General features: G+C 34.8%; 5 protein-coding genes across 9 annotated transcripts; 4 read left to right on the forward strand and 1 right to left on the reverse strand.

Moving 5' to 3' along the window:
• Positions 1-205: 205 nt before the first annotated feature.
• On the forward strand, positions 206-4414 carry LOC111447002 (UMP-CMP kinase-like). 3 transcript variants are annotated; one of them, XM_023085955.1, is made up of 9 exons: positions 206-547; positions 1580-1633; positions 2045-2096; positions 2700-2817; positions 2908-3064; positions 3202-3282; positions 3360-3467; positions 3781-3852; positions 4022-4414. In XM_023085955.1, the coding sequence occupies exons 1-9, from the start codon at positions 485-487 to the stop codon at positions 4031-4033; spliced, it is 717 nt and encodes a 238-aa protein (XP_022941723.1). In that variant the 5' UTR covers positions 206-484; the 3' UTR covers positions 4034-4414. The 3 variants fall into 3 exon arrangements, with proteins under 3 accessions (XP_022941723.1, XP_022941724.1, XP_022941725.1); XM_023085956.1 differs by having other exon boundaries at positions 4025-4414; XM_023085957.1 differs by lacking the exon at positions 206-547 and adding an exon at positions 578-688.
• Positions 4415-4867: 453 nt separating this feature from the next.
• Positions 4868-6564, forward strand: LOC111447624 (pentatricopeptide repeat-containing protein At4g25270, chloroplastic). Its single transcript, XM_023086883.1, has one exon. The coding sequence runs from the start codon at positions 4932-4934 to the stop codon at positions 6519-6521; it is 1590 nt and encodes a 529-aa protein (XP_022942651.1). The 5' UTR covers positions 4868-4931; the 3' UTR covers positions 6522-6564.
• Positions 6565-8784: 2220 nt separating this feature from the next.
• On the forward strand, positions 8785-9600 carry LOC111446960 (21 kDa protein-like). The gene has a single exon (XM_023085901.1). The coding sequence runs from the start codon at positions 8872-8874 to the stop codon at positions 9457-9459; it is 588 nt and encodes a 195-aa protein (XP_022941669.1). The 5' UTR covers positions 8785-8871; the 3' UTR covers positions 9460-9600.
• Positions 9601-11127: 1527 nt separating this feature from the next.
• On the reverse strand, positions 11128-12278 carry LOC111447758 (21 kDa protein-like). Its single transcript, XM_023087083.1, has 2 exons — positions 11865-12278; positions 11128-11500 (listed from the first exon to the last, which is right to left on the reverse strand). The coding sequence occupies exons 1-2, from the start codon at positions 12276-12278 to the stop codon at positions 11309-11311; spliced, it is 606 nt and encodes a 201-aa protein (XP_022942851.1). The 3' UTR covers positions 11128-11308.
• A 1811-nt stretch (positions 12279-14089) lies between these two features.
• Positions 14090-14997, forward strand: LOC111447928 (pectinesterase inhibitor 7-like). 3 transcript variants are annotated; one of them, XM_023087325.1, is made up of 2 exons: positions 14090-14322; positions 14369-14997. In XM_023087325.1, exons 1-2 carry the CDS (start codon positions 14209-14211, stop codon positions 14852-14854), a joined length of 600 nt encoding a protein of 199 aa, XP_022943093.1. In that variant the 5' UTR covers positions 14090-14208; the 3' UTR covers positions 14855-14997. The 3 variants fall into 3 exon arrangements, with proteins under 3 accessions (XP_022943093.1, XP_022943090.1, XP_022943092.1); XM_023087322.1 differs by having other exon boundaries at positions 14091-14316; positions 14354-14997; XM_023087324.1 differs by having other exon boundaries at positions 14092-14313; positions 14354-14997.
• Positions 14998-15629: the final 632 nt, after the last annotated feature.

Below are 15629 nucleotides of genomic sequence, written 5' to 3' on the forward strand. Positions count from 1 at the left end.
GTTAAACATTTTTTAATTAAAATGTGTGAATTTTTGTAGTTATTAAATGATTAATATGTTAAAATTAATGATTGAATTAATTGAAGATTAAGAGTAAAAAATGGGAAATTCCCCTTTTGGAAAAGATCCTCGAGAAATGAAACAAACTCCATTTAATTTTGCTGCCATCTTCGTCGATGATCTATAAAATCTATCCATTTCATATAATATCTCAGGCCTTCTGAATCTGATCCGTCCCTTGAACGAGATCTCAACGTGGATCCCATCGTATGCATGTTTCATGGCATCCCTCTCAGGTTCATTTATGACAAACCTCCAAAGGAGACCTTGACAGCAGGCTGCATCTACGTGGGCCATGGGTTTCGAGCCCAACTCAACAACGCACGGTAGGTGTTCGACGAAATGTCTAATGTCAAAACATTGAATCCCATGAACGATCAGAATCGTATAAGCTAGAATACAGCTTCTGGAAGAAAGCGAGAGGATGTGGAGGCGAGTGGCTTCTGTTTCGCATTTGACGTTCGCCCAGAAGTCCATTGTCAATAAGGTAATTGCAGCCATTCTGATCTTTTCAAATGATTACGACCCAGCTGCTTTGTTCGATTTTTGTTCCACTAGCAATAGGCGGATGCTGCTAATTTGTTGATTGCTCTTTATGATTTGCGAGGCTATAGACGTTGTAACAACCGTATGACTTTCTTCCGGGAACTACTACTTTTTTATTGTTTTGATTTTTCAGTTTTGGGTTTTGATTAAAACGATGATGCATAGTCCGTACGTTGAAAATGGTTCTCTCATACGATCATACGCATTCTTCTTTCTTGTTAAGAGCTTTTGAAATCATTCTATCTCCGTCCTGGGGCTAACTGGGAAGCTTTTTTGTGACCTCTGGATGTTATAACCTCTCGTTCTTTCCTGTTCTTTCATGACATAAATTTCATTGGCTTATAGCTAAAGAAACCTCTCTACATGGAGTTGCAATTGACACCCAAAAAGGACTAGCTTATCTTGTCATGGTTACACTAGGATATCGAAAATCTTTCCTTTTATTCTGGGGGTGAAGCCTAGAAATTATTGACTTCTCTCGAGGTCATAACTACCTGTGGGCCCAAATATTTGACAATAAAGAAAGACAAGGATATGAGATGGATTTCTGCCATAACAGGAGAATGGATATTTATGTGAGGAGACTGGTTGAACAAATTATGGCAGGTCATGTTTGTGCAGGACTTGACATTGCATAGTTGAGAATGATCAGATTCATAAATGACTGGATTAGGATTGTTCATAGAGTAAAATGTTAATTTAGATGAAATAGGGAATTCTTAGAGAAGGTGTGGGCGGTGCACTAGAAATCATGTCAATAAGACTCGGCATGTTGCAGAAGCGAAATCTCTTGATATCATTTTCTTGAATTAAGGCCTGTCTGACTGGCTTGGATTCAAACAGGGCATTAGCAACCTTGAAACCTTTGTCATAAAAACCTTTGTTAAATTGTTTTGTATAGAAACTGTGTTTGTTTTTCCATTTCTTAAAATCATAACAAATTTCATCACTTTTATTGCTGATACCAATGCAGGATGTGTGTAAGTTCAAGTTTTGGGAAGCATTTAGCACTGAAATACCCAGAAAGGTAGTATACGCATTTTATATCTTCTTGTTGACTGAACCTTGTAGATGTTTCACTGCTCATGTATTTGAGTTTCTTTATGATTGTTCTAATTTCGTATCAACTCTAAAGCATAGACCATCAACTTCTGTATTTTTTATTTTCTGTATTCAAACCTATCAGTTACCTGAGTTCTTAGATGAGTAGACAAGCAAGGTACAATATGAGTTTTTCTTAGCCTCATTATTGTCTTTGGAATCTTTATATCATGCCCAAATGTCTCTCTTAACACTGTGGAGAACTGAAAATTAGTGCTCACACGTTGAAGCATCTGCTCCCATATGCAATATTCATATGCGCGCGTGTTGTTTATTTATGTCATTCTGTCTAATATATTTGGAGTGAATGTTCAGACTGTTTTTAATTTGAGTGCAGGAAAAAGGTACTTTTCAAAGAGATAAAACACCATTCATAACTTTTGTATTAGGTAATGTTCTCTGCCTTTTCTTTTCTTCTTTGGTGACAATGAAGAAATCCGTATTTATCTTTGTAGTCAATTATACATTGTTTATTCATAATTTAGAAGGTGACTATGAAGCCAAAGAAGAACATGAATTCATCTATTTTGAAGTTCTTTGCCTCAAAGGTTTATGGCTCAAAGTATCTAAAATTAAAAGGTTAATGGTTCTATTAGTGACATATGAGCCTTGCTAGTCGATTTCAAACATATTCAAACATACTGTAAATATTTTCTTATTATATTTGAAAAATTATCATATTCAAACATACTGTAAATATCAAATTCTCATACTCTTAATCCTGTCTATGTTGTATGATTAAAAAAAAAAAATGGGAATGTCAGGTGACTTGTATGTGAATGTAAATTAGTGTCATTAGTAATGCAACAACAATCCTTCCTGGTTTCATATGTTTTTTCACCTACTCTAGCTTGAGGTTGTATGGATTTCCTTGAACTTATGATTCTAGCAAGGAAAAGTAAAAAAAAAAAAAAAGAAGTCTTCAATTTTCAATGATATGACATAGATGCTTATATAAAGCCTGCATATACTAAAAGTGGCGATGTTTTCAGGTGGTCCTGGAAGTGGTAAAGGTACACAATGTATGAAGATAGTTGAGAACTTTGGATTTACACATTTGAGTGCTGGAGATATATTAAGGAGGGAAATAGCTTCGAATAGTGCTGATGGGTAATTATGTCTCGTTTGCATCTATTGAAAAAACTTACAAATCCATCTAGCCTTTGATGATGTCTCTTGATTGTGAGTTTCTATTTTCAGTACCATGATTCTTGACACAATTAAGGAAGGAAAAATAGTTCCTTCAGAATTGACAGTGAAACTTATTCAAAAGGAAATGGAATCAAGTGACAATTATAAATTTCTCATTGATGGGTTCCCACGCAGTGAGGATAACAGGATTGCATTTGAACAAATTGTGAGTTTCTTCTGTACTCTTATTCCATTCAGTTCTTTCTTTATTTACTTCGGTGAAAAAAAATTCTTTTAAGAACTTTAAGAAACAAAATCAACACTGAGATCAACAAGGGAAAATGACAAACTGTTCAAATGTAGATCGGAGCAGAACCAGATATTGTACTCTTCTTTGACTGTCCAGAAGACGAAATGATGAAGCGTGTGCTCAATCGTAATCAGGTGGCTGACAAGTGTTCAATCTTTCCTGCTTCCAAATCGTCATCATCATAGTATATCTCAAAATGACAAATTTGCAGGGAAGAGTTGATGACAACATTGACACAATCAAGAAAAGGCTGAAAGTTTTTTCGGCATTGAATCTCCCTGTAGTCAAATATTATCTGGAGAGGGGAAAGCTTTACAAGGTATGTTATTGGTTGATTTTTCAACTCAAATCCTTCTATTGTTGGTGCCTTGCTTCTATTGAATAGATGCTCATCACTTGCTAGACCACGTGTGAGATCCCACATCGGTTAGGAAGGAGAACGAAACACCATTTATAAGGGTGTGGAAACCTCTCCTTAGCTGATGCATTTTAAAGTCTTGAGGGGAAGCCCGAAAGGGAAAGCCCAAAGAAGACAATATTTGTTAGCGGTGGGCTTGGGCCGTTACACCACGTTTCTAAATTCTTGTTTCTTTCTATGTAAACTTGGTTTTTTGACCCAAAAAATGTTGCAGATAAATGCAGTTGGAACGGTGGATGAAATATACAAACAAGTTTATCCACTTTTTGCACAATTTAATTTTGAGGTATTTGGTTTCTGTTTCCACCTTCAAGTCTTTCCTATACGATTGGTAAAAACTTTTTAAACTTGAATCTTAGCGTATGCCGTTTTCTCCCATCATTCATGCTTTCAGTTCTGATATCGACTCAGTGCTGTAGTCCATTGCTGATCATTGTTTAATCATTTTTGTTCAGCAGCAGGTATGAGCAAGGAAGTGTTGGGCAATCTTCTCATGGATAACAAACATGGAGCACGGAAAGACCCTGGTTCGTGCTACATGCTCGACTGCTCGGAGCGACTCTTCATTTGAGTAGAAGAGCATTGTGAGTTCATTACCCTGATTACTGGTTTTTTCAAGAGTGTAATATAAGTGAACGGCAAGTACAGCCCAGGGAATTTCTTATAGGTCCATAGAAACAAAAACCTGTTGGCTACATATTATGTTCCCCAACTTAAGCACGCAGAACTTATAAATATGTTTAGGAATATGCACATCTATGGTTGATATTGATGTTCACATTCCAAAATTGATAAAAATGTTGATATGAAAATGAATGGTATTGCTGGCAAATAGTATAATAAGCTTTGGGGGTGACATGGTTGGTTCCGTTGGTTTGTTATCTCCTTTAATTTAGACCTTAAACTTTATCCAACATGGATATCTAGGCCCCGAAAGGGGGTGGATTGTGATGTCCTACATTGGTTAGGGAGGAGAATAAAACACGATGTGGAAACCATAGCAGACATGTTTTAAAGCCTTGAGGGGAAGCCAAAAAGAGTTAAAAGCAGATGTGTTTTAAAGCCTTAGGGAAAATTGTAAAAGAAAACAATATTTGTTTAAATAATAATAATAATAAAAAAGATAATATAATCTATATTTTCAATAAGCAAATTTCTTTTTTAAGCTTGTGATTCAGTATTATATTTATATATTGTATTTCTTCAAAAAAAAAAATTAAATTATTGTTGTAATGAAATTAAATTATTTAGGAAGTGTAAAAATAAAGTTATTAAATTATTTTGTTTTTGGATGTGAAACAAGGCGCATAAAATTAGGATAGCAGTGTTTGAAACCGCCATTTTCGGTGCGATTCTCATTGCCAGATGCTGATCTCTTTGCGATTCTCAATTTCACCCATTACTTCGCTTCGTCTCTTATGTTCTTCCGGACCCAAGAAATCCAAGAAAGAAAGAAGGAAACTTCTTCAGGAAAAACTGATTCGCATAAGCAAAGCCAAAGAGGCCACTCGTCTCCCTTTCCCTAAATCCTCATCAACCCCACTCTTAATCCACCACAAACCCTTCTCCCAATCCAAGATTCAAGCCCTTGATGCTGTTCTCAATGACCTTGAAGCTTCCCTCCACAATGGCGTCCCAATCGATGCTGAAATTTTCTCTTCCCTTTTGGAAACTTGTTACCAATTGCGAGCCCTTGATCATGGTATTCGGATTCATCGCCTAATACCCACCAATTTTTTACGAAGAAATGTGGGTGTTTCTTCTAAGCTTCTTCGTCTGTATGCTTCTTTTGGGTACATGGAGGATGCACACCAGGTGTTCGATGAAATGTGTCAACGAAATCTCTCTGCATTTTCTTGGAATTCTCTTATTTCTGGCTATGCTGAACTTGGTCTTTATGAAGATGCTCTGGCTCTCTACTTCCAAATGGAGGAAGAGGGTGTTGAGCCTGACCATTTCACTTTTCCTCGTGTACTCAAGGCCTGTGGCGGCATTGGGTCGATTCGAGTCGGCGAGGCAGTGCACCGGCATATCGTTCGTTCGGGATTTGCTGGCGACATCTTTGTCCTCAATGCTCTAGTTGACATGTATGCCAAATGTGGTGACATTATGAGGGCTAGGAAAGTTTTTGATCAGATTGTTTCCAAGGATACAGTTTCCTGGAACTCAATGCTCACTGGCTACACACGCCATGGGCTGCTATTGGAGGCATTGAACACCTTTGATCAAATGATTCAAGAAGGTTACGAGCCAGATTCGGTTGCTTTATCCACCATGATCTCTAACATCTCGTCGTCGAAATTCAAGTTACACATCCACGGATGGGCAATTCGACACGGAATCGAATGGAATTTGTCGATTGCCAACTCTTTGATTGCCATGTATGCCAACTCTGGTAAGATCAACAGAGCAAGATGGCTGTTCGAGCAGATGCCTGAACGAGATATAGTGTCATGGAACACCATAATCTCTGCTCATTCCAACACCTCAAAAGCATTGACATATTTTGAGGTGATGGAGAGCCTTGGTGTTTTGCCAGACAGTGTAACATTTGTGTCATTACTGTCAACTTGTGCTCATCTGAGCTTAGTGAAGGAAGGGGGAAAGTTATATACTGAGATGAAAGGGAAATATGGAATAAGACCAACCATAGAACATTATGCTTGTATGGTGAATCTTTATGGGAGGGCAGGGCTGATTGAAGAAGCTTATAGAATCATAACGAACGGGATGGAGGTCGAGGCAGGCCCGACCGTATGGGGTGCACTGTTGTATGCGTGCTATCTTCATGGCAATGTCGATATCGCCGAGGTTGCTGCTGAAAAGCTTTTTGAATCGGAGCCCGATAATGAGCTCAATTTCAAGCTTCTGATGAAGATTTATGGCAATGCTGGGAGAATTGAAGACGAGAAGAGGGTGAGATTAATGATGGCGGAACGAGGATTAGATTTGTAATGAAGATTGATAATTATAAATATTTTTATTTAGTGTATGAATTTCTTAGAAACCAAAATTTAATCCCAAATTTACTTTAGTTATCATTTATTATAATAAAGTAATAATTAGAACAACACAGCTTAAGAACGTTGACTGTAGGGTTAACGGCTGCCGACACCACAAAAGTAGGTTACTTTAAAAAAAAATAAAATAAAAAAAGAATGAAAGTCATGCATATTGAATATACGTTGTATATGGCTCGATCATGCTTGTTCAAAACGTATTGTCCGTAGCTACATGTCCGTTTCAAATCCCTTTAAATGGACTGTATGGGATGCAAATAAATGTCAATTCTTCTTACCTTGAGTTACATGCTATTTAACCCGTGATTTTATTATTATTATTATTATTATTTTACCCATATAACTTGTTTTCTTCTATTCTTTTAAATTAGTTTCAAATGTATTTCTTTACGCTTTTTTAAAATATTTCTCACAAACGTGATTCGAGGCTCAAGCATACGCCAACGTTGTCCGCAAAATCTGAATCTCTCATGACCAACTTGTTTATTGGGTTAGAACAAGTGTCGCACAATCGCTATCCGCTGCTGCCTCCACAAGAACGTGATTGCGACAAATTACACTTATCCCTAAAAAGTATCCATAGCATTGAAAGATGTTTCAAAGTTTTAAAAGTTAATTTGGTGTATATATATCTAAAATGTGTTAAATAATGTTTTAAAGAAAGTATGTAACTTTAATTAGGCGGTGTCGTGTTACACATTTTCTTGGCATTGCCCCACTGCTCAATTTGAGTCTTTGCTTCTACATTTTCAAACCTCCAACTAAATGGGGAAGTCAAATGCTTCTATTTCAATATTTAATTATATACTTTTTTTTCCAATGTACTAAAATTTATTTTTTTTTTCCATGCAAAAAAAGGGCTTAATATGGGGAATATTTCTTAAAGACATATTTTTATTTTTTTTAACAAAATTTTATACAGTTTTTTTTTTCAAGTTATTACGTAGAATTCAAATTTCTCAATAATATATAAAAATAAAATTAAAAGTTTAAAAAAAAAAAAAAAAAAAACAATGTGAAAGCCGACAAAAGATAAGGTGGTGGCCCTCAATTATTAAAAGAATTTGATTGGTACAGAAGATTCTACGTGGACTGAGTGGTCTGAGTAATGTCGGTAGCAAAAATTGGTCCTTACCCTATTTTCTTTTAAAATATTATTTATACTTTTGACTTATAAAAAAAAGAAATTAATAGGAAAATCACACTCTCATCTGCCCATTTACTTTACTTTGACTTTCTTCTCTCATCACCTTATTTATTTATTTCATTAACTTTTTAATTCAAATTTATTTTCATTTCATTTTCACTTCTTTAATTAATTATTGTACAATGTTTTACTGAGTTACGTCTTATATAAGTATACATATGATATACAAAAATTAAATTTTCGTTAGAAATAACGTTGAAATTAGCTCAACAAGTCAAAAGATCCCTTTTAATGATGTTTTATTTAGGCCTAAAACCATAAATTTTGACAATTTTGTTGCCGTGTGAATTGAAATAATGTCCTCATCTTATTTTATACCATTTGATCTTAAAACATCTTATTATAAGTTATCTTTCATTTTTTAAACGAATTTATTTATTTTTATAAATCTTGAACTGGCTTGATTATAGTTATACTAACTCAATCATTGATATCTTCTAGAAGCAATGATATGTATAATGCTCATGGTACATAAAAGCAGAGAATAATTGCTAGTTTTTTTTTTAATAAAAAAAATCAATAATTACTAATGTTGATGCATAGAAAAAAACAAGAAAAGCGACCGTTAACAAACTAAGCGGTGATGAAATATTTAAATGAATGAAGTAGGAATGTGACATTGTATCAAGTATAAAATTATTTAATTTTAAAATTAATATAATAAATAAATATTAAACGAGAGACATTATCTTTATTTATATTAAATTATTAAAAAATTAAAAGTATTTTTATAATACCAACAATACCCTTATAATTCATAATTATTATAAAATAAATTTAATAATTTAATAATTTATTAGAAATCTATCAAAAGAGAATTATTAGATAATACTTATAAAAGCTTTCCACTAAACTTTTCCTTTAACCAATAATAATAATAATAATAATAATAAATTTCGTGTGAACATAAAAAAAAATAATAATAATAAATAAAAATATATTTACACGGATTGCCCTTGGGTTAAAATTCCACTATAAAAGTCGGATCCCCCACTTCTCAGTCCACAAACAAATCGCCTCCTCTCTTCTTCTTCTTCTTCTTCCGCTCTCTGTTTCTGCAAATCCGCGAGGTTTCCCAATGGCGAAATCCGCCTTCCTTCTCCCACTCCTCTCTATCTCCGTCCTATTCGCCACCACCAGCGCTGCCGGCTACGGCGGAGCTTCCAATTTCATCAAATCGAGATGCAATTTCACAACATATCCTGACCTATGCGTTCAATCCCTCACAAATTTCGCCTCAAGAATCCAACAAAACCCTCGCCAATTAGTCCAAACAGCTCTAACGGTGAGCCTCTCTCACGCTCGATCCGCCCGATCCTTCGTCTGGAAACTGACGAAGTTCACCGGATTGAAGCCGCGAGAGTACGCGGCGTTGAGAGACTGTCTAGAGGAGGTCGGCGACACGGTGGAACGGCTGAGCAAATCGGTGGAAGAACTGAAGCTGGTTAGAAGATCGAAGAGGAAGGATTTCGAGTGGCACATTAGCAACGTGGAGACCTGGGTGAGTGCGGCGATGACGGACGGTAACACTTGCTCCGATGGATTTGCAGGGGCAGTGCTGAATGGAAGAATTAAATCATCGATTAGGCGTCGCATTGTGGATTTAACTCGATTCATAAGTAATGCCTTGGCTCTGATTAACAACTATGCTCAAAATCAAAGCTAGAGATGTAAGTCTGTTTCAAAATCTGAAAAATGTAATGTATATTATGAGAGTTTTGAGTGTTTTGAATTTGAGAATTGCAACCCTAAACGGTTTTATGCTCTTCTCTGTATCTGTATTTTCCTATTTTCGTTTAGTCTTTAAAATATATATATATATATATATTATTATTATTATTATTATTAGGACTACAAAATAAATAAAAGTGTGGTTAAATTATAATTCTGAATTCTTTTCACTTTTTTTTTAATAAATCACTTACCCAAAATTAAAATTTATTCGAATTACTTACCAAAGTTTTATCGTTAATTTTAATTTTTTTAAGACCACATCCACAAAATTTATATCTCTAATCTTTGTATCTACATCTTTTTTTATGGGTGTTTATATGATCTCATAGTCCAATTAATTCAGATCATTTAAAAGGTGGATGGGGTTCAGCTTGGTTTGCGAGTTGACTTTTTTTGTGGGTCAACCCGAACATAGGGTTACAACTCAACTTTACTTTTTAAAAATTAAGAATACTAACCTTTGTAACTGATATTGATATTAGTAATGCTTTGTAACTTGTAAATGTTTTAATATTTAAATTTAATGGGATTTTAGCTATTAACGTAACATGTACAACAGATAAGTAGAATTTTTTAATAATAAAAATATTACAACCCGATAACCCAACTTAAGTCAACTCGAAAATAAAGAATTAGGTTGGGTTATAAACTTTGGTCACTCGGGTCACTAATCCAACCAACTCACAATTTCAACCAGATTCATTACCATCTCAGTATCTTTCCTCTTGATAATCTCAAAATTGTAACGTGGCTTCATATCAATTTCACGTAATAAAGGTTTAGCTTTTACACTTTTGTTGTTTAACAAACTTTATACTATTGTTTTATTAAGAATATTTGCATTTTTTACTATATGTTCCCATTTTTATTATGCTTTTATATCTTTGTAAAGTCATATCAACATCAAATATGAATAAACACTTATTATATCATAGAAAAATGAACCAAATATGGATTAATATTTTAATGATATATATATATTATTTTTATTTTTATTTTCCCATGCACCATAACAGTATTTAATAGATAATAAAAGCGCAATTTGACAATTTGTTTCATACAATATTAGATTTTAAATTTTTTTATTTAAAGACAGTTATTGCTTTGGATTTTATCATTGAAAAATGAGAGGGAAAATTAAAACTCCAACGGAATGGGGGCCCTCCCCCTTCCTTGATTGAAGGAAATGGGCAAAATATATATATATATATATACACAAATTTATGTTTAAATTTGTATATATATATAAAATTTTTCGCTATCAAATCTTTTATTGAAAAGGATATGTTTCTATTCAAATATCTCGTAACCCTCGAGCTTTTCATCCACATGTGTCTTCATCCCCTCGTATTTTGACATCCAATGGCCGACAATAGTGCTCCCTTCTTCAAGCTTCGATGTTGGCAGCAAATTTTCAATACAAAGTTTCATGTTATTGTTCTTGCATTGTGAGTGTAACCCATGAGAATTTTGACCTCTTTTCAAGATACCCACTCTATTTTAGCGTAAGATTTGCAAGTTCGAATGTGTTCTAATCCAACTAGCACTGCATATCCACATATTTTAAGTTCATAAAAGTGATATACATAGAATTGGTGCGTATAAAATCGATGCATATCATGTACATCAATCACAATTGAGCTAAACCGTGTTTATATAGTACGTGATTTACATAAAAATGCACAAAAGAAACATATTTTATACTTTGAAATGACATTAAAACAAGTTTGATGCAGCTCAGTTGTTTGGATGTTTATGTTGTTTGAAAAGCTGAGGTGAGCTCAGGATTTGTATTTGAAGGTGTTGAGGAGGGACAAGGCATTACTGATATGTCTCACCACAACCGCAACACTCTTCTTCACCTCTTGCTTCACCTTCGACCTCACCTTCCGACCAGCGCCGCCGCTCAACCCATCGCTGCAAGTCATAGCGTCGGTCTCTGCAGCACTCATCCATGTTTTGATACTATGCAACTGTGTTCACAATATGAATACAAATATTAAATTTAACCCAATCTACCTTAACTTATTTAAAGGGTTTAATTAAAATTGATAATCAACCCACTTTCATTTATAAAAAATGTTAACTTATTTGATTAAATATATATTTTTTAGGTCTCTATGTTGATTCTATGTTGATTTTCGTATTTAAAGGTCAAACCATAAATGTGCGAAGATCATGTCTAAAGATATTTCAATTTTTTTGAGATGATTTTAGGTTTAAAATTTTTGTATCAAATGCATGATGTAGAATGACGTTTAAAATATGAATTTGAGATAAAATTTAAGAAAACATATAAATTTAAAGCTTTTGGGGTTATGTAGAAGTTTAAATAACCTGAAAGTTTGCATCTTTAGCACGACTCAAGCTTTTGATTGCGGCAATAGCTCTACGGAGCTCGTCGGTAGAGTCTTTAAGATTATCAACACAATCTCTAATGACCTTAGCTTCATAGGTAGATATCTTTTGGCGAGATAGTTTGGAGATTATAGAAGTGGCATCTCGTGTCGTCTTGAGAGAAGAAGTCATGGTCGCTCTGCAGAACTCTTGTTGTGTTCTTTTGGTTTGTGACGCATGTAAAGTGAGAGAGATCTCGCAAAGGCGTGGATACGGCGTCGTTTTGCAAGCCTTTATGATGTATGGTTTCACCGGACGGGTAATGGAAGAAGAAGAAGCCACGACGGAGGTGGTGATCGTAATTGAAACGAAAAAGAAAAGGGTTAGTAACGATTTTAGGATTTGAAATTCCATATCGATGTGGTAGATGATCATGAAATGATGGAGATTATTACTATATTTATAAAGATATTAACTTAGAAATTAAGACATGCAAAACAAAAACAAATACATTTAACGGTTTGTAAGTTTTAAGGTTGACTATTTTAAATTACTAAGCCTTTTAAAATAAATTTATTATTATTATTATTCTAAATTTCACAGCTTTCTAAAACTTTTATTATGCTTAAAGCCATAAATACAAATTGGGATTAATTAAATTATTATTTTAATCAAATGGGGTTGACCCAATTAAGAAAGGTAAAGCTGAAGGAATCTGAGACGTGCAGGTCTACGGGAGAGGCATGTGCCCGAGCCAAAAAGTCAAGATCAGGCACTTAAAAAGTCAAACAATCCAACGTATCACGCACATGTCACGTGCACTTTACAGCACGTGAAACTCGGCTGATCCCACGCTGTTGTACGTCAACTGTTGAGGTACGGCCCGTTCCGTTAATGGCCCACTTCAATCAAGGGCAGTTTGGTCAATATAACAAAATTTAAAATATTTGGAAGAAAAAGAAAATTAGATATTTTAAGAATGAATTAAAGGAAAATTAAATAATTAAAATGAAAATATAAAAAATTTATAGAGATATTTATAAATGGTGATATTGCTAGGGTTAGGGCTGAGGACGGCACATGGGGTTCGAATGAGATATATGAACCATTTAACTGCAAATTGCAACATATCATAAGCTTAAGTGCTTTTGTCCATCTAAGATAACGTAACGTGTCACACCAATATTCTAGACCCTTTTATTTTCAAATATGATATTAAATTTCAATCGATGTGTACATATTTTCGATATTTTCATGTCCATATGAGTTTAAGACTGATGACTGTGACGTGTTGTAGAAATCAATAAGAGTAATATCGTATGCGATTTGCTTATGCACATGTTGAGTGAAATCTTGATATAAAGTAAGAGGATAAGCTTCACATCAAAGTAATGTCTTTTAGAATAGACGTGGCTCGAGGGTTAAGATACCTTAGAGCGGAGTAGTATTGATTTATGAATTGATTTGCTACAATCTTTAACCCATTTCTTTATTTTTGTTTATTTATTATTATTATTATTATTATTTTGTTAATTGTTAAAAGAATCTTTCTAAATCTATTTTAATTTAAAATTTTAGCTAAAGTTGGAGAAGAACCAAACGGCGTCGTTCTGGGGGCCCACTTTCAAAATAATTTCATACAATATGGTCCATTTTTGGGCCCAAATTCATGTGATCAAGTCGCAAACATTGATGGCCCCACCAAAAAAAGATCTCCTCTTTTTTTTTTTTTTTTTTTGAAAAGAAATAATAATAGTAGCTTGTAAATCCTTATAATAATACATGGGTAGCGCCCGAGAAGCGGCTGGTCCAACTTTTTGAGCCGCCAAGATATTGAACAACGAATATTTGATGGAATTCTATGCACAAAAAGCCCCTACCTCTCTACTAAATCAACGTCTTTCCGAAAAAATAACTCTTCCCACCATAGAGTTGCCAAGGGCAAAAAAGAATTTGTTACAGGGATTGACTCAAATTTATGAGAGACTGATTTTTTTTTTTTTTTTACCAACTCAAAATTTCAAGTTGATTTAATTAGAGATCTGAATGACTCAAATAAAGTTCATACTTCATCAGATTGAGTTGGGTTGGATCAATAAGTTGTTCATATTTTAATTATTAAAAAATCATATTTATCCGCACCACTTTAATAACTAAAATGTCATCGAAATCTAGCCTTAAACATTCGTATCATTAATATGTGTTCATAATAGAGTAAGGTTAAAACGCTTTTCTTGGTATGAATGCAAGGGACCCATTACCTTTTCCATTGGCCTATTTAAATCAAAACCCATTCTTCACCATTACCAAGAGATAAACCAATCAAAAAGAAGGCAAAAAAAAGATGGGTTTCTCGATTTGCAAGCAAAGCTTGATTCTTTTGGTAGCAATCTTCCAATTAACACTAAACCCAATCTTCATCCATTCAGCCATCACTCCACAAAGCAGCAGCACTGAGTTCATCAAAACCTCCAGCCATCACTCCACAAAGCAGCAGCACTGAGTTCATCAAAACCTCCTGCAGCTCCACCACTTACCCTCGTCTCTGTTTCTCATCCCTCTCACTTCACGCCGCTTCCATTCAAACAAGCCCTCGCCTTTTGGCCACCGCCGCCCTCTCTGTCTCCATCTCCTCCGTCAAGTCCGCCACCACCCAAATTCTCAAGCTCTCACACGCTCACGGCCTCTCTCCCCGAGATGTCTCTGCTCTTAATGATTGTTTGGAAGAGCTCGGTGACTCTGTCGACTCCCTCATCAGCTCCATTTCTGAGATGCCAAAGCTTCGAGGCAATGATTTTGATGTCGTTATGAGCAATATCCAGACGTGGGTCAGCGCTGCCCTCACCGATGAGACCACTTGTAGCGAGGGGTTTCAAGGGAAGGCGGTGAACAGCGGCGTTAAGGCGGTGGTGAGGTCGAAGATTGTGAACATTGCTCAGTTGACTAGTAATGCTCTTTCTTTGATCAACCGGATTGCTGAGCTGCATTAGATTGTTTGGAATGTGTACTAAATAATACTGTGTGGGATTTGAAAGATGTAAGGGCAAGTATGAAAATTAGTCCGAAGGAAGAGTTTTATGCCTAAATTTTTAATTCTCTGTTTGTACTTAATGAAGTGTTGTGATTAGTCTGGTGTATCTCTCCTCCTCCTCCTTTTTTCATTCATTCTAAACCCTAAACCTTAAAGGAAAGTTAAAAAGAAAAAATCCAAAAAAGACAATATTTATCATTACAAATGATATCAGAGTCAAACATCAGAAGATGTACCAGTAAAGAGGCTAAGCCCCAAAGGAGGGTGAACACAAGACAGTGTGCCAGCAAGAACGCTGAATCCCAAAGGGATTGGGAGGTCCCACATCGATTGGAGAAGGGAATGAGTGTCAGCAAAGATGCTGGACCCTGAAGGAGTGGATTGTGAGATCCCACATCAGTTGAGGAGAAGAACAAAACAATTTTATAATGGTGTGGAAACCTCTCCCTAGTAGACCCGTTTTAAAACTTTGAGAAAAATTTCGGAAGAAAAAAACTTTAAAACCTTGAGAAAGAGTTTGGAAGGAAAAACCTTGAGAAAGAGTTTGGAAGGAAAAACCTAAAGAGTACAATATTTGCTAACGGTGGACTTCAGCATCATTGTCCATCCAATAAATGGAGAATCAAATAGAGAGAAATTACAATTATGTACTACGAAACAAAATGTAGAAGTATAATCAACATTAAAAAAAAAAAAAAAAAAAAAAAAAAAAAAAAAAAAAAAAAAAAAAAAAA

The sequence above is a fragment of the Cucurbita moschata genome, unplaced genomic scaffold, assembly GCF_002738365.1.
Source record: "Cucurbita moschata cultivar Rifu unplaced genomic scaffold, Cmos_1.0 Cmo_Scf00009, whole genome shotgun sequence".
Taxonomy (NCBI): Eukaryota; Viridiplantae; Streptophyta; class Magnoliopsida; order Cucurbitales; family Cucurbitaceae; genus Cucurbita; species Cucurbita moschata.

Bases quoted from the DNA above. Each gene is read 5' to 3' on its own strand.
- LOC111447624 (XM_023086883.1), top strand. From the start codon at position 4,932: ATGCTGATCTCTTTGCGATTCTCAATTTCACCCATTACTTCGCTTCGT.
- LOC111447928 (XM_023087322.1), top strand. From the start codon at position 14,209: ATGGGTTTCTCGATTTGCAAGCAAAGCTTGATTCTTTTGGTAGCAATC. The intron at 14,317-14,353 runs ACTGAGTTCATC...ATCACTCCACAA, and splicing joins TCACTCCACAAAGCAGCAGC to AGCAGCAGCACTGAGTTCAT.
- LOC111447758 (XM_023087083.1), bottom strand. From the start codon at position 12,278: ATGGAATTTCAAATCCTAAAATCGTTACTAACCCTTTTCTTTTTCGTT. The intron at 11,501-11,864 runs GTTATTTAAACT...TTGTGAACACAG, and splicing joins CTAAAGATGCAAACTTTCAG to TTGCATAGTATCAAAACATG.
- LOC111447002 (XM_023085955.1), top strand. From the start codon at position 485: ATGTGGAGGCGAGTGGCTTCTGTTTCGCATTTGACGTTCGCCCAGAAG. The intron at 3,065-3,201 runs GTGAGTTTCTTC...GTTCAAATGTAG, and splicing joins GGATTGCATTTGAACAAATT to ATCGGAGCAGAACCAGATAT. The intron at 3,283-3,359 runs GTGGCTGACAAG...ACAAATTTGCAG, and splicing joins GTGTGCTCAATCGTAATCAG to GGAAGAGTTGATGACAACAT.
- LOC111446960 (XM_023085901.1), top strand. From the start codon at position 8,872: ATGGCGAAATCCGCCTTCCTTCTCCCACTCCTCTCTATCTCCGTCCTA.